Source organism: Capsella rubella, unplaced genomic scaffold (assembly GCF_000375325.1).
Source record: "Capsella rubella cultivar Monte Gargano unplaced genomic scaffold, Caprub1_0 scaffold_5, whole genome shotgun sequence".
Taxonomy (NCBI): domain Eukaryota; kingdom Viridiplantae; phylum Streptophyta; class Magnoliopsida; order Brassicales; family Brassicaceae; genus Capsella; species Capsella rubella.
The window spans coordinates 13544281-13561705 of record NW_006238919.1 but is presented as its reverse complement, the minus strand read 5'-3'; the positions used below and the strand labels follow the sequence as shown (position 1 = coordinate 13561705).

General features: G+C 37.5%; 5 protein-coding genes across 5 annotated transcripts; 4 read left to right on the top strand and 1 right to left on the bottom strand.

Annotated features, from left to right (window-relative positions):
* Positions 1-1358: 1358 nt before the first annotated feature.
* LOC17884848 (mitochondrial Rho GTPase 2) lies at positions 1359-5318 on the top strand. Its single transcript, XM_023783263.1, has 14 exons — positions 1359-1805; positions 2005-2137; positions 2227-2376; positions 2594-2770; positions 2859-3110; positions 3241-3309; positions 3427-3482; positions 3691-3772; positions 3898-4109; positions 4202-4271; positions 4350-4462; positions 4545-4695; positions 4786-4972; positions 5061-5318. The coding sequence occupies exons 1-14, from the start codon at positions 1588-1590 to the stop codon at positions 5126-5128; spliced, it is 1938 nt and encodes a 645-aa protein (XP_023639031.1). The 5' UTR covers positions 1359-1587; the 3' UTR covers positions 5129-5318.
* Positions 5319-5720: 402 nt separating this feature from the next.
* On the top strand, positions 5721-7588 carry LOC17884683 (chloroplast stem-loop binding protein of 41 kDa a, chloroplastic). The gene is made up of 6 exons (XM_006291176.2): positions 5721-6227; positions 6311-6432; positions 6526-6628; positions 6697-6835; positions 6909-7186; positions 7262-7588. Exons 1-6 carry the CDS (start codon positions 5838-5840, stop codon positions 7442-7444), a joined length of 1215 nt encoding a protein of 404 aa, XP_006291238.1. The 5' UTR covers positions 5721-5837; the 3' UTR covers positions 7445-7588.
* A 9-nt stretch (positions 7589-7597) lies between these two features.
* Positions 7598-9690, bottom strand: LOC17885738 (RAN GTPase-activating protein 1). Its single transcript, XM_006293039.2, has 2 exons — positions 9578-9690; positions 7598-9371 (listed from the first exon to the last, which is right to left on the bottom strand). Exon 2 carries the CDS (start codon positions 9355-9357, stop codon positions 7750-7752), a length of 1608 nt encoding a protein of 535 aa, XP_006293101.1. The 5' UTR covers positions 9358-9371; positions 9578-9690; the 3' UTR covers positions 7598-7749.
* Positions 9691-10290: 600 nt separating this feature from the next.
* LOC17886009 (cyclin-U3-1) lies at positions 10291-11773 on the top strand. The gene is made up of 3 exons (XM_006291752.2): positions 10291-10499; positions 10673-11084; positions 11305-11773. Exons 2-3 carry the CDS (start codon positions 10687-10689, stop codon positions 11567-11569), a joined length of 663 nt encoding a protein of 220 aa, XP_006291814.1. The 5' UTR covers positions 10291-10499; positions 10673-10686; the 3' UTR covers positions 11570-11773.
* Positions 11774-15149: 3376 nt separating this feature from the next.
* On the top strand, positions 15150-16477 carry LOC17885744 (adenylate isopentenyltransferase 3, chloroplastic). The gene has a single exon (XM_006292957.2). The coding sequence runs from the start codon at positions 15289-15291 to the stop codon at positions 16306-16308; it is 1020 nt and encodes a 339-aa protein (XP_006293019.1). The 5' UTR covers positions 15150-15288; the 3' UTR covers positions 16309-16477.
* Positions 16478-17425: the final 948 nt, after the last annotated feature.

The following is a 17425-nucleotide window of genomic DNA, read 5'->3' as shown; positions in this document are numbered from 1 at the left end:
CCACTACATAATCAAAAAGATCATGTCATTATCATGGTTTGTGAGAACGAAAGAATCTTGTTCCATTTTAAATAATTTGTTTAAAAATCTAGTTTAATATGTAGATGTTATACACTCGATTTTGAATCATACAAAATATATTTCAATATGTAGATTTAATATAGATTGGTTTAGATTTTATTGTTAAGATTTTAATAAATGGAAATTTTAACCGATGAATCTACACTAATTAGTTAGTTTCCTAAATTATAGAATCGATCAATATTTTTATAATTAATAGGACATATTTTTACGGTTTGTTTCTCCACATTTATGGTTGACTTTTATTTCTAGTACGACATTATATAATTTCTTCGCAAGTACGAAATTCTTTAAGTTTAAGAGATTTTATGTGATATCGAATGTTTCTTCGTAAGATTTTAGATTTTTTTTAAAATTTATTGATTTATTTTCAGATTTTTAATTTAAACATTTTTTTGTTATCTTCTTAAAATTACATAGCTTATTTGATGATATAATAAAATATGTTGTATACTTTTTTCACATTTTATGCTATATAGAATTTTATCAGTCGCTTATTTTCTAATCTATCATATTTTTTTTTCCCAAACTATCATATTTATTTATCTTAAATATATAATCATTTTTATTACATTTCATTAATTATAATTTATTTTTTTCAAAAATATCTGAAAGTATATAATTAATATTACATCTGTTTCCATATGTTTAATTTTGAATTTAATTGTCCACTTTTTATGGTAACAAAATTAATATGATTTCCATAAATATAGATAGTTTTAGTTTTTTATTTTTTTAATTAAATATTTTTGCTGTCTTTTAGTGTGTTTGGCTACATGGTTGGGATTGTATATTTTGTAATATATTTTTTTCAAGTTTGTTTGGTAACACTTACAAAAAGTGATCCCCTTTTAATAGTATAGATACATCAAAAATAAGTTTTAATCATTATAATCAAAATTTTCTTAGAATCAGTTACAAAAACATATATCATCATGCATGGAATAATACATTATAAAATTTAGTTAAAAAACACTGTAAAATTTTAATAATCAAATCTATTAAAATTGATTTTTTTTAAATGCAAATTTAGAAATAAATAACAAGAAAATTGTCATATTTCACTAAATTAAATTAATGTATATATATATTAATAATTATTATTATATTTTTAAATAATAATTATTAGGATTAGATATTTACAATATATATATATATATATATATTATATTATTATTTTATCAAAATATATTTTAAATTACACTGGCTAATTTGGATGAGATAAATATATTGATTTATTAAATTACAATTTAGAGAGGTTTCACGGTATAATTGTTGTTGAAATGAAATGGAGGCCCGTTAGTAGAAATCTGTGATGGCGTAAATAAAATAATGAATAAAGCTTGCGGAGCACGTGTCGGGTCAACCCGAATTGATATATGGAGCATCCACGTCAGTTGAGGCCGGCAACATTCGTAGATCATCTTCATCATCAAATCATCTCATCTCCGATACACACTCAGTAATTGTCATTCGCTCATCCCTCTCTCTCTAATCTCTCCGACGATGCTGGGTGGATTCGCTGGTAAGTCCTCTGCCGGAGGCCGTACTCGCCTTAGAGTCGCCGTCGCTGGCGACAAAGGAACCGGTAAATCCAGCCTGATCTCTGCCGTCGCCTCCGAAACTTTCCCCGATAATGTCCCCCGCGTCCTTCCTCCGACCACTCTCCCTGCCGACGCTTTCCCTGACTATATTCCTATCACCATCGTCGATACTCCTTCCAGGTCTTCTTTCTTGCTTTCCCTTCTCTCTCTCTCTCTTCTTATAGATAACAAGTCCAAATTGTCAATGCTCGCAAAGTTATGATGAAACATCATCGCTCCTTCATTTTTTCTTGGATTCGAATTTGTAACTCCCCTGTACGCATGGTTTTTCCAATTCTACTGATATCTGTGGTGTTCTCTGCTATATTACTATTATTAGTATCGACAATAGGATTAAGCTCATTGAAGAGTTCAGGAAGGCTGATGTGGTCATTCTCACTTATGCTTGTGATCAGCCTTCTACTCTTGATCGCTTAACTTCTTATTGGCTCCCTGAGCTCCGCCGTTTAGAGGTTTGTCATTTACTGGTGAAACACTCTGATTTATGCATTCTTCTTCTTTATGTAATGTTTCAAATTATATTATTCATGTATATATCTAGATCAAAGCACCAGTGATTGTGGTTGGCTGCAAGCTTGATTTACGAGATGAACGATCTCCCGCCAGACTAGAGGATATTATGGCACCCATCATGAAGGAGTACCGAGAGATAGAAACCTGTATAGAGTGTTCTGCGTTGACCCTTATACAGGTATGTTCTTGGTTTTGTTTTCTGGAATAGTTTCTTATCTTTTGGCTAAGAGGAAAAATGTTGAAAAAGATACTAGCAACCTTTTGAAACAAATAATACTGAAAGGCCAGGCAAAACCATGCTCGCGATTGAGTTCTTTATGTGATTGAACCATGTTCAGACATATCGTTATTGTATGCTGCTAAAACATCCTGATTATTCTTTCTTTTTTTGTCAGGCCCCTGATGTTTTCTATTATGCATCGAAAGCAGTACTTCATCCAACATTTCCGTTGTTTGATCAAGAAAAACAGTGTTTAAAACCTCGCCTCCGCAGGGCAGTACAAAGAATATTCAACCTTTGCGATCATGATTTGGATGGTGTCCTTAATGATGCGGAGTTGAATGATTTTCAGGTTCGCTTTCTCTGTTAGACACTGATTATTGCATGGATGAAAGTTCCTCATCCTCTTATAAATTTGATGCTGCAAATTTGGTTAACAGGTAAATTGTTTTGGTGCCCCACTTGACTCTAATGAACTTAAGGTGGTTAAGAAAGTGGTAGAAGATAGGCAACCAGATGGAGTAACTAAACTTGGTCTTACACTTCCGGGTTTCCTTTCTCTTTTTACTCTATTCATCGAGAGAGGTCGCCCTGAGACAGCATGGGCTATCCTACGGAAATGTGGTTACAATGATTCTCTAGAACTCAACACCGAGTTACTACCCGTTCCAGCAAAGCAGTTTCCTGATCAGGTGTGTCTTGTTTTAGTTATTACTTAACTACAATTATATTTCTAAATTATTCTGTTACTTTAAGGATATGAGACACTGGCTGGCTGCTTTTAAATAATTTTTGCACTCTATACCTGTATTTCACTTGCAGAGCATCGAGCTAACAAACGAAGCTATGAACTTTCTGAGTGGAATCTTCCAGTTATATGATCTTGATAATGTGTGTATGATAATTTCTTCAATTAGATTTTGTTGCTCTCTATCATCTTAAAAGCTTATTATATTCTCAAGGAGCGGTAGTAGTTCTCTAATGCTTCTACGTTTTGCTACTATTTAGGATGGAGCGTTACAGCCAGCTGAGCAAGATGATTTGTTTCAAACAGCTCCAGATAGGTAATGTGCTGGTGATTACTTTTTGCGTGTTTTGTTTCGAATTCTTACCTCCGTAATCTATTGTTATCAACTGTTCCTCCAATGTATGTTTAGTGGATTAAGCTTCTTTCTTTTGAATTTTGCTTGCAAATGTCTTAAATGCTCTTGTACATGAATATATATTATCATAAGTTCATTTTCGTGTACAATCTGCTTATAATGATTTCAGTCCATGGATTGAGGCTCCTTATAAAGATGCTGCGGAGAAAACGTCAGACGGAAATTCGACAATCAACGGGTTTCTATCTGAGGTTTGTATGCTTGCTGTTGGGTTGACACCGTATTAGAATCAAGCTTTCATGGTCATCATGATCAATTATCATATTCAACATTCTTTACCATGTATAATTGTGCTGTGTTATATCTGTTAATGCAGTGGGCTTTAATGACTCTACTAGATCCTCGTAAAAGTTTGGCAAACCTGATATATATCGGTTACGGTCACGACCCAGCTTCAACGTTTTCTGTTACAAGGAAGAGATCACTGGATCGTAAGAAGCAGCGAACAGAAAGGAATGTGTTTCAGTGCTTTGTATTTGGCCCTAAAAAGTCTGGAAAGTCTGCACTTCTAGATTCTTTCTTAGGAAGGTATTCTAATCTTAACACCATCTTCAATTGTTTAATATTTCTATGGATTTACTTACTCCTGTCATATTCTCTAAGCTGTATTTCAACTCCAGGAAATTTTCGAACAGCTACAAGGCAACAATGGGTGAACGATATGCAGCAAATGTCATTGATCAGCCGGGGGTAAGTAGCAATAGCCTGAATTTTTTCAGATGTGTTTTTTTTTTTTTACTTTTCTAATTGGTTGGACACATTTCTCAGGGCACTAAGACAACCCTCATATTGCGGGAAATACCAGAGGACAGAGTTAAGAAGTTTCTAGCAAATAAGGAATCGTTAGCAGCATGTGATGTTGCTGTGGTTGTCTATGATAGGTTAGCCGAGAAATTCTTTGCAGCTTGTATTGTGTAGATGACAAGATCATAGACTTAGCAAGAAAAATATGATGTTTTCCAGTTCGGATGTATACTCATGGAAAAAAGCGAGAGAAATATTGATGGAGGTAGCAAGGAGGGGAGAAGAGAGCGGTTATGGGACCCCTTGTCTTCTTGTTGCGGCGAAAGATGATTTGGATCCATATCCAATGTCAGTGCAAGAGTCTGATAGGGTAAAAGCATCATCACTATTACCCTAATATTATTCTTTATGCTCTCGATATGATTGATGAAATATATAAGTCTGGATATACCAACAACAGGTTTGCATGGAATTGGGAATTGACGTCCCTGTGTCATTAAGCATGAAACTTGGGGAGCCAAATAGTCTATTCTCGAGAATCGTGAGTACAGCTGAGAACCCTCACTTGAGCATTCCAGAGACAGAGTCAGGCCGAAGAAGCAAGAACATCCGCCAACTTGTGAATAGCTCACTTCTATTTGTCTCAGGTTATTTATTCTTCACAAAGTCCATATTTCCTTGCTTAAGCGAAAGGATTGCTTTAATCATCCAAGCTTTACTATATGAAAATTGCAGTGGGTACAGCTGTTGGGTTTGCCGGATTGGCAGCTTACCGTGCGTATTCAGCAAGGAAGAATGCTTGAAGATTTGCATCTTCATTGAACCAAACCAAATAAGACTACACTACTTCTTTTTTTTTTTTTTTTTTTTTTGGCTTGGACGATTCATCTGCTTTGTATATCATAAAGGAAAATCCTCAATGTAGTTTTGGAGTTTATATATAGATTCTTTTGAATTTAATAAGTTCTAGTGTGAGATTTTTTGACTGGGGAATGTGGGATTAGATTGGATTCTTTTTTTTCCTCATTTTCGAGGAACCAACAAATCTGAACCTCTGCTTCCTTTTCCCGTTTTTCCTTAGTACTAAAATACAGTATAATGCACGCACATATTTCCTTATTATGCGCATACTAGTTTTTTTTTTTTTTTTTTTTGGTGTAACATAAAGACGTTATATTTTTTTGGTGAACGTTGTATAAACTAAAAAGACACAAAATGTGAACTTTTCATGTCACAATGATTTTTATATATATATTAAACAGGCTATGGCACTAGGCCCAACTAAAAGAATTAGAATAACTGGTTTTGTAACTCAATTGGCCCAATCTAGAAAATGGTAATGATATATAAATACAGATAATAGTCACATAAAACGCGAGATGTGAAGTGGACCGACCGTTAAATGTTTATCTTATACAATAGCCGTTCATATATCTATCTTCGGGTTCTGTGAAGATCAGAAGAGATTAAAAGAAGACAGAAGAGAGTGAGGAAAGGAAAAAATAAGAAATAATGGCGGCTTTATCATCGTCCTCTCTGTTTTTCTCCTCGAAAACAACTTCTCCGATCAACAATCTGCTGATCCCGCCATCTCTCCACCGCTTCTCTCTACCCTCTTCATCTTCCTCCTTTTCCTCTCTCTCTTCTTCTTCTTCTTCTTCTCTCTTCACATACTCTTTGAGGACTTCCCGAACGTCATCTCCTCAGAGGTTTACCGTTAAGGCCAGCTCCGTCGGTGAGAAGAAGAATGTACTTATAGTCAACACCAACAGCGGCGGTCATGCCGTGATCGGATTTTACTTCGCCAAAGAGCTTCTCTCCGCCGGACATGGCGTCACCATAATGACCGTCGGCGATGAATCTTCCGACAAGATGAAGAAACCTCCCTTCAGCCGATTCTCCGTAAGATTTGTGAATGTTCCCACTTTTTGTGAGTTTTTTCTGAATCCAGTTCCGACCAGATACAATCTTTCATCTGTCGACAGGAAATTGTCAGCGCCGGAGGAAAGACGGTGTGGGGGAACCCGGCTGATGTTGCCAATGTGATCGGAGGTCAAACGTTTGACGTTGTGCTTGACAACAATGGCAAGGATTTGGATACCGTTAGGTCTGCTTATTGATACCAGGAAAGATTGATTGATTCATCACATCCAATATATATATATATATATATATCCTTATGGACTTTTTTTCGGAACAGGCCAGTGGTGGATTGGGCTAAAAGCTCCGGCGTGAAGCAATTCTTGTTCATTAGCAGTGCCGGGATCTACAAGTCCACCGAAGAACCTCCTCACGTTGAAGGGGTAATTAACACAAACCATAACTTTCTCAATTCTCACCACTTATATGTCTCTCCTTCTCCAATGTGCAGGACGCTGTCAAAGCTGACGCAGGCCACGTGGGAGTGGAGAAGTACTTAGCCGAAACTTTTGGGAATTGGGCCTCGTTTAGACCTCAGTACATGATCGGCTCTGGCAACAACAAAGACTGCGAGGAATGGTTCTTTGACCGTAAGTCTCTCTGACCCGACCCAATGATTTCCACTCAAAGACAGACACAAGTAATGGTTAATTGTCTTCCCAGGGATTGTGAGGGACAGAGCAGTGCCAATCCCAGGATCAGGATTGCAGCTAACCAACATATCCCACGTGAGAGACTTGTCTTCGATGCTGACTTCTGCCGTCACCAACCCTGATGCTGCGTGCTGCAACATTTTCAACTGCGTTAGCGACAGAGCCGTCACTCTTGACGGTATGGCCAAGCTCTGTGCTGCTGCTGCTGGCAAAACGGTTGAGATCGTTCATTATGACCCTAAAGCCATTGGGGTTGACGCCAAGAAGGCTTTTCCATTCAGAAACATGGTAAACTAAACCCAATACAAGCTCTTCTCCTCCTTCATTGATTAGTTTTATAACCCTGGTATTGTATGGTCGCAGCATTTCTATGCTGAGCCTAGAGCTGCAAAGGAGATATTAGGGTGGGAAAGTAAAACGAATCTACCTGAAGATCTCAAGGAGAGATTTGAAGAGTATGTGAAGATTGGCAGAGATAAGAAAGAGATGAAGTTTGAGTTAGATGATAAGATCCTCGAAGCCCTCAAAGCTCCAGTGGCAGCTTGATCAAAGGCCATGACGTTTCTTCCTTTGTAACTTCTAATTCTACCCTGTGCTCTCGTTCTCTCTCTTTTTATCCAGCTTTATATGAGATGGACATGATTTCAGCCAGAAGATCATTAAAATTCATAATACATAAGAAAGCAACAACGATTCTGGTTTACGGAGAAGATAACAATTTCTTTCAAAGGGAAATAGATTTGAAGACAGTCTAAGATCCTCCTTACATACCTACTTCAAAACGTTTTATCATATAGAGAATTTAATCTGAACCTACCTAGATAGCGACAAGAGCATCATGCAACATTATCCTATTCCTCCTCTTGCTTGATTTTCAGACCTCCAAGCTTTGATTCCAGTTCATTGTCTTCTTCGCCTTCCTCTTCTTCGCTTTCATCTTCAAAATCTTCTCCTTCAGGATCATTATCGTCCAAAGGACCAAGCTTTTCCACAGAGTCCTTAAACATATCATTTACCTCGTCAATACCTTCCTCAGATATGAAGTTGCCATTAATGTTCAGAAGCTTCAAAGTATGTTTCTTCACAACAGTTTGTGCCAAGGCTCTTGCCCCAGCTCTTCGGATCATGTTGGTGCTCAAGTCAACTTCAACCAACTGATCATGACCTTCTACTGCCTTTGCGATTAAGATAGACCCTTCGTCTTTGAGTTCATTCTCAGATAAATTCAGCTTAGAAAGAGACTGTTTTGAGGCGATGCAAGCTGCCAACTTCCCAGTGGATTTGATAGTTATATCATTGCCAGCCAATTCTAGAACTTCAAGAGAAGGGGCAGACTTAAGTAGAGCTTCAGAAAGTGCTTCTGTTCCCTCATCCTCCAAGTTCAGGTAACTCATATAGATCTCAGTTAAATGAGTCAACACTGATAAAGTCTTGGCCAGGGAAATTCCACCTTCGACTCCAAACATGTTATCACGAAGATCAAGTTTCTTCAAGTGGCTACAGTGTTCGAGTGCTTCAGCTAGCGCAACACCACCTACTGAACCAATCCTTGTAGATGAACAGCGGAAGTCTTCCAAAGATGGACACTGCCTGACAATCTCAGCAATGGGAATAGCTCCTTCATCCCCTGTCATGTTGTTGTGGAACTGAAGAACCCTGATTTTGCCAGTAGAAGGAAGGAGCTCACGAACAGCTCGTGCAGCATCCTCTGAAATGCCATCATTCATCAGATAGAGCTCCTCTAAGTCATTCTGAGACTTGATGAGAGAACCAAAAGCTCGAATACCTTTTTCTCCCAAAGCATTGTCGGAGAGATCCAGATACCTTAGCTTGGAACCCTCCAACGCAGACGAAAACATATTCATGGCTTCAAGAGCTTCGGCCTCAGGTCGTCCTGCAACAACATCGGAGAGATCAACTTGGGTGAGCTGGTCCTTGATGGAAGACAAAACAGTGGCGGCAAATTTGGCAGCTTCGGAGCCAAAACTCCTGTTGCTGAAACGGATTTTGGTAAAGGAGTGGTGTGGGTCAGTCAAAGGCCTCAAAAGCTCGCGAGCCTCGTCTTCGTCAATAAAGGCTCTCCGGCCACAGGATATATCAAACAGGATGTCACCAGAGGGCTTGGCCAGAACATGAGAATCTTCCTGGGGACCTCGTTTGATGACTTCAAGCATGAGCTTACTGGATTCTTTGGCATAGACCTGAACGGCAGAAGAGCCATCACCATCAGGCTCGTTGTGGAAGTGTTTGTTGGCAGTGGCAAAAGCCAAGTCTTCAATACGCTTGGCGTCTTGCTCGGCCTCTTGGAGAGACAGGAGACCGTACTTTCTGGAGAAGATGGAAGGGGTGGTAATGTTCTTGGTCATGCGCTCGACGAGCATCAGGCGGGTACTCTTACTGGGTGGCCACATCTTGACTGACAAGACACGGTTCTGTGTGGGTTTCAATGAAAGATCCATGCTGGCTTGCTTCTCTGTGGATTCAATACATACCAGAGGAAAACATTACTCAATCTGACATTTCAAAAACAATGCAGATCCAATCGAAATCCTATACTAATAATCTAACTACATTTCTAGATGGTTAATAATACAAAAGAGCATTTTGCCTAATAAGAAGGTATATCCCTCAAAAATCTGTTATCGACATTTCTGGATAATAACCAACAGAGAAGGATACCTGCGGATCGAAATGGGTCTCTCTCTCTCTCTCCGCGACTACCTTACTCTGTTGCCAATAAAAAAAAAAGAAGAAGAAGAAGAAGAAGAAGAAGAGAGGTACAAAAATAAAAATAAAAAGGTGAATTTCAGAGAAGCGTGATTAAGAAGCAGAGTGAAAGAGAATCATTGATCCGCGTGACGATGATAATGGGAGGAGCCAATGATATGATTCCCTTCTTTTTCAAATTTCAAAATTCAATCTCTTTCTTCTAAACAACCCCAAAAAAAAAAAAAAAAAAAAACTCACGTTTGAGAGAGAGAGAGAGAGAGAGAGCCAAACCATGAAGATTAGGGTTTATTCTATTTTCGCAAATGACGATAAAGCCCCTACATAGCCCTAACCAGAGCATCCAATATGACACCCATATAAAAGCCCAATACTAGTAGCCTTTTAGAAAGCCCACTTATATCACTTGTTCAATCAATTAATAATACGTACCTACTGATAATAATAATAATATTTTTTTATTAATTAAGTTAGGTAAGATAAAAGACAGGCAAGGCAGAGATGATTGAGAGACGGTGGGCCACCGGCGCCAGCTGGACTCGCCGACGGTGAAAATGGTGTCGGCAGTCGAAGCCTCTCCCTCCTCTGTCCGTCTTTTATTGTTTGTTTCCTTTATTTTATTTATTTTTACACATAAAAATTAAAAAAAAAAAAAAAAAGGCAAATAATAATGGAAACTTTCCTTCTTCTTCTTCACAATTCTTCTTCGCGGCTTCTTTTAGCTTAGCTTCAGAGCAAACAATGGAGGGAGAAGCGCCGGGGATAGTTAGATAAGCGCAAGATCTGTCTTCTTCTTATGTCCGGAGCTTCTTCATTCTCCGCCATTCTCTACTCTAGTTGTTCAGGACTCTTAACTTCTTCCACTTATTTTCTCGTAAGTTCCTCTTCCACCCTAAATCCCATTTGTAGTGGATCCCAATTCTTGATTTATTTGGTAGGTATGAGAGAAATAGTGAAAGATTTGGGTTATATGTTAGTTAGTTCACCAACTTCATTTCATTGCTGTCAAGATTGGATCATTATTTCCAAGTTTCCATTTTTATGCAGAGAGAGAGAGAGATATGGAATCCCTCGCAACCGATCCAGGTTTCATTGATTCGGATGTGTACCTAAGATTAGGACTTATAGTAGAGGAGGGCAAACGATTGAAAAAGTCTCCCACAGTCCTCTCCCGTCTCGCTTCATCTCTTGAGAGATCCGTCTTGCTCTATGATGATGACATTGAATCGCCAGATTTGGAACACTCCGTCTTTGATGGCAAATCTCCCCCTGAGATCACCATTCCGCACTACTTGGATCGCATTTTCAACTACTCTTCCTGCAGCCCTTCCTGCTTTGTCATTGCTCATATCTACATCCATCAATTTCTCCACAGGACCCGAGCCCTTCTCAAACCCCTCAACGTCCACCGCCTTATCATTACCACTGTCATGCTAGCCGCTAAAGTCTTCGATGACAGGTTTCTTTTTTGTTTCTACCAAATTTGCTGATATATCCATTTGACTCCTTTTACTTTTCTCTTTCTATTGCTTAATTTCTCTTGACATTATAACTTTCATTTTACCAGAGACTAGTAGCACTAGCACTTCACTTGACAGGAAGAAACCAACTGTGACTTTTATAAGATTTGTGTCTGTTGATGCCACCACATAGATTCATTGATCTCTGGTGTTGTGCAGGTATTTCAACAATGCATACTACGCCAGAGTTGGGGGTGTGAGCACGAGAGAGTTAAACAGATTGGAGATGAACATGTTGTTTACCCTTGACTTCAAGCTTCATGTAGATCCTCAGACGTTTCACACTCACTGTTGCCAGTTAGAAAAGCACAACAGTGATGCGTTCCAAATCGAGTGGCCGATCAAAGAAGCATGTCGAGCCAACAAAGAGACTTGGCAGAAGCGGACACCCGACTCAGTCTGCTCTCAAACGACAGCACGCTGATCAGGAACTCAGGTCGCAAGAGTAAGATAGGATTTTCTGTTTTGGTAGTGTATGATTCTTTTGCAAGATTGTTTGATTCATTGTGACAATTTGTGTAGTAGAAAATCTTTTTAAAAAAAATTCTACGAATTCATACTTTAAGAGGTTGATATACAGTTTCCCTCGATACTGGTTAAATTAAATGGATCTCCATTTTACATCAAACGGCAACTATTCCCTCTGCTGCTGCAACTCACATTAACAACCGGAGGTTCTGCTGGGTTGCTGTTACAAGGAGCACCGTAGATCTTAGGTGTTGTATCAGCCGCCGCCACCTCAACATTACCACAAGAACCTGAACCACTGGCCCCTCCATCACCGCCTTTGCTACTCTTAGAGTCAGAGGACGTTGGTACAATCGGAGACGGTAAGTCCAGTGAGTGGTCGCTGCTAGGATCATCATGTGACTCCCTAAAAGTTATTTTAGTGACCCTCTTGTCGATGATCTCCATATGCTTGATCCCACGTGCGTTTCTATCAACCAAGTCCTGTAGATGTAATGTCTGGTCAAAGTTGCGGACATGGACCTGACGTTGGCAGGTTGAGGGCGTGGTGAGCGGAGGAGGAGTTGCCGTCGTTGAAATGTCTCGAGGAGATTCTGATTCTGGTTCCCACAAAAGCTCGGCTCTTTTGCCGGCTTTAGCTGCCATTGCGATAAGCACTTGTGGGTCGATCTCACTATTCACTTCTATCGTCCCCTCGTTTGCATTGACCTTTATTGAATGCACTCCTATTCATATATATAACTCCACCATTGCTAATTAGAATCAAATCCACTCAACTAGTTACTTCATATACGTATATGAGAAGGGTAAATATCATATACTGGTAATCACCTTCAACTTTTAGCATGGTTCGTTTTACCTTCCTCGCACATTCGGAGCAGCATTTGCGTTCCAGTTTCAGAACACGGGTCCGCTGTATTAAGAAAAGAAAAAAAATTTATACCATATAAAACAAAACAAAAATGATACGATCGTATGTGCTACTATGTAACAATCATCGTAAAACGTAAAATAAGGAACGAACACGGAGTGGGGAATGATCCGAAGGAGGATGATAACTTTCCATTCTTAGAAATAATAATTTGTATAAAGATAACACAAACGAAACAATGTTTCCTCTAGTATAGATTATTATTTATTTATAAAATAAAATAAAATGTATATTTGTTTTAACTTCTAAAATAAAAGAGCCGTGTTTCTTAGCTATGAATGAATTTCACGTTAAGTACAATTATGTATATATTAATATTATTTACATTTGATCTAATCTCAAATCTTTTAAAGCGCCCATATCTTCAAGATTTCCTTAGTGATCATGCGAAATAATAATTTCTTGCAAGATATCTAAAAACTATCAATCAAGCGTGCAGGCTTGGATTCTATTTCAATGGAAAACCAAAAAAAAAAAGGTTAAAAGTTGATTATGACACAAAAGAAAAGAACAAAAAATAATGTTACGACTTACGAGTGAGATTAAACCGTTAAATACATTAAAAAGTTTATCCCGAAATTGGATAGCTACGCAGTACGCTAGTTTCTCGTATGCATTTTCTATTATTGTCGTTATTATATTTTACTGGCACTACAGTTTCCATATTCCGGAGCAATAATATAAACAAAATCGCAGGTTTATATCTCTAACAAAACAATGTGCAAATGATTGCTGAAAGAGAGAGAGGTAACAGAAAAAGAAAAAAAAAAAGGTTAATGCGCAAAATAGGCGTGACTGCCTTATTGGTCGTATTTATTTACGTTTTTGTTTCTATCATGGTGGATTTTTGTTTTTTTGGTAAGTATCATGATGGATTAATATATATATTTTTGACAAACGTGGGTGATGGGTTAACATCAATCAATCATTAGCCTTCTTATCCCATTTATCTTTTTTCCAATTTCTTTGTATCTATCATTAACATTATTATAGGTATAAGTTAAACAAGTGAAAAAGCTGGTGGCCACGAGTTCAACCGAACGAGCTCGCACGCACACGTACACGCACATATCAATCATGTCATATACTACAAATTTGAAATTAAACAAGCATTAAGAAATAGCGATTTTCTTATATTTAAATGGTACCATTTTGTTGATTTAATTTACTTTGACGTATTCATTCTTTGTGTTGGAGCTCTGTGATGTAAATTGAGTAATCAAATTATATTTTTTCTAAAAAAATATAGAGAAATTTTCTGAAGTGTATTAATCAATCACCAGTTAACTGATAAGACAACAAAAAGCTATGATTTTAAAGGAAACGCATAATATAAGCTGGCCAGTTTAGTCCACCAATTTTGATTAAAACACTTATATCAATTAAATAATCTAGCATAAATAATATCATAAGAGTAGAATATTAAACTAATGTACTCAGAAAATATATTGGCAATGATGCTTATGGTCAGTGAAGAGTGACTAGAATTTAATCGGAGCTCTAAATAATGTATATAGTTACAAATTAGTTGAATTTATAAAAATGTAATCAGGGATATATTGTGTGTGATATTCCGTATTATTTGGGGTATATAGGACTGGAGGAATCAGATACGTAGATGGACGTGTAAGAGCATGCTCATTGCACACATTACCAAAGGCTCCCAAGAAGCAAAATTACATTCCAATAGCTACGACTTGTCGCTGTAAGAATAATCTTTTTAAAGGCCCTTTCTTTGGCCATTATATTTTCTTATCCCATGTGAATAAATTTATAATGTAAAAAATTTAAAATAAAATAAAAGAGTTTTCTTTTAGGTTTTTTTTGCCGTCTTGAGAGTTGAGATGATTATACGTAAGTGGGGAGAGTAATAAAGAGACGTTCCGGGGGGGTCTTTGGCCATTGCAGGTCGACAAACAATTTTGCCTCTCCGTTTCATTAATGGACGGTCCAATAGAACCTTTATATTATTCTACAAGAAACAAATAAAAAGACTCTCTGATAATATCAAAATATATAAGACATAGAATCACATCTGCATAACTTTTTCTTATGAATTTTAATAAAACTATAGGGCATATAGAATATATATATATATATATATGCATATATGCATATAGTATTTACTAGATCGATCATGAGGAATCATCATAACCTAATTCATTAAGTGTATTTAGTTTAATAATGTCAATTCATCCAAGTAAACTCATCGTCGAGTTCTTCACTGCGACTGCAAAAGACTATTACAAAAACAAAATTGACGGGAACCCATATTTTTCCATATATAGAATGCTTCTTAAAAATTTCTGCCTTACACAAATTAATCATAATTTTTTTATTTTTTTGAAATTTATAATAATTTTCCTAAAAAAAATAAAAGATATCGTATCTTAACTTCACATCAAACGTAATGGAAGTTTACATTTGATTGATACATTATCAATATATATCATCTGCACTGCAGGCGTATCAAATATTTGGTTATAGCCTAAATAAAAATAGAAGAGAATAAAGTTTAAAAAAAACAGGTTTTGACCAATAAAAAAGCGAGCCAACTTGTCCTATATATCATTCGTACAGTTTTCATTTTTCCAACTATGTGACCCTATATATATATATAAATCATATCATTCATGCAGAGTCACCTGAACATTTCATAAGTAGATATACAAGCCTACCAAACATTTCAAAATATATAGAAAACGTCTCAGAAGTTTATTATTCCAAAGCTGTAATATATCATCATGATCATGAAGATATCTATGGCTATGTGCAAACAGCCATTGCCTCCTTCGCCGGCGTTGGACTTCCCACCAGCACGATTTGGTCCCAGTAATATGCTAACTCTAAACCCGTACGGTCCAAAAGATAAAGTCGTGGTCATCATGGGTGCTACCGGAACAGGCAAGTCACGACTCTCCATCGATTTAGCCACACGTTTCCGGGCAGCTGAGATCATAAACTCCGACAAGATCCAAGTCCACCAAGGTCTAGACATTGTCACCAACAAGATCACGAGCGAGGAGAGCTGCGGGGTACCGCATCATCTCCTTGGCGTCTTGCCGCCTGAAGCCGACTTAACCGCCGCAAATTACCGTCACATGGCGAATGTCTCCATTGAATCCATCCTAAACCGTGGAAAGCTTCCAATCATCGTTGGAGGTTCAAACTCCTACGTGGAGGCTCTAGTGGACGACGAGGAAAACAAATTCAGGTCGAGATACGACTGTTGTTTTCTATGGGTGGACGTGGCACTTCCCGTTTTGCACGGGTTCGTGTCTGAGAGAGTTGACAAGATGGTGGAAAATGGAATGGTTGAGGAAGTAAGAGAAATTTTTGACTATTCCGATTCTAATTACTCGAGAGGGATCAAGAAAGCAATAGGGGTTCCAGAGTTTGACAAGTTTTTTAGGAATGAGAGGTTTTTGAACGCGGGAGACAGAGGAGAGCTTTTAAGGAAAGTGGTTGAAGAAATAAAGAGGAATACCTTTGGCTTAGCTTGTAAGCAAAGGGAAAAGATCGAACGGTTGAGAAAGGTAAAGAAGTGGTGCATTCAGAAATTGGACGCCACTCCGGTCTTCACAAAGCAGCGAAGGTCCAAGACGGATGCTGACGTGGCGTGGGAGAGGCTCGTGGCTGGACCAGGCACCATTGCCGTGTCGCGTTTTATGCTGGACATTGCCAGCCATCGACCGCTCGTGGAAGCTTCAACAGGGGTAGCGGCGGCCAGGGAACGTGAGATGTCGAGGTGTCTAGTGGCATGATCAGTACTAACCACGTAGGCTGGATTGGGAAATGTGGTTTGAGTTTAACGCCAATGGTTTATTGGTGATGATGACGTGGCAATGATGATCACAAAAATAAAAATATACAAGACTAGAGAGGATGAGTGGGGGGGATCGGAGGACAAAAAAATATATGACAATAAGCTAGAAAACAAAAAAAAGAAATATCTAGATATATGCATATCGTATATAGTATTGTCAGATACTGAAAATTTTGGCATAACTGTTATTCAGTATTATCATCGACTAGTTTTTGTTTTTGTATTTTTGGGTTTTGATGCAAGTGGGAATGCTATATTTGGAAAGTGAAGACCTATTACTCGGCTTGTAACCCATTTGATTTAAACAATATAAACGACTAATAAGCTAAGTGGGGCTTATTAATTATTTAAATATATATATAGATGGTACGATTTGTAGTTTATTATATATGCTAAAATATGCAATTATGTGATTTCTAAATAGGGAAATCTAAGCCAATATTAAAAAGATAAATAGGGAAACCTTGACTGCGGACACACACGTACATATGCATGAGCATGATGATAGAAAATAAATGTAAACCGGAAAATGTGAAAATACAAATGATATGAATATATGATCAAGAAAGCATAAAAATATTGCATAAAAATATGATCAAGAAAGCATAAATACATATATATATATATATATATGGTAAAGAATCTATAGTTGAAAATAAGAAGCAGGAATAATATATATAGGTTGAGTGGGAAGAAAAAAAAAGATAAGAAAAAGTTATATATATAATTAGTATGAAGGAAGGAAGGAAGGAAGTAGTATGCGCACATTCAATCATTAAAGCAACGACCGTACACCATTAATCAAACACACACACACACACAGAGAAGGCAGAAAGCCGTACAGAGAAGGCGTTGACCAACAAAAAAAAAAAGAAAAGAAGTTAGTGCAAATATATATTCGATTAATGCATGGTGTGACTTGAGTGATGAGTGCCCCCCACAGGCCATATATCAATCCTTTTTTTTTTTAATTTTAATAATACGTTCTTAATTGGAACCCATCCATTTTTGGTGTTTGTATTATTATTATTATTATTCTCTTTAAGCTAAAGTCC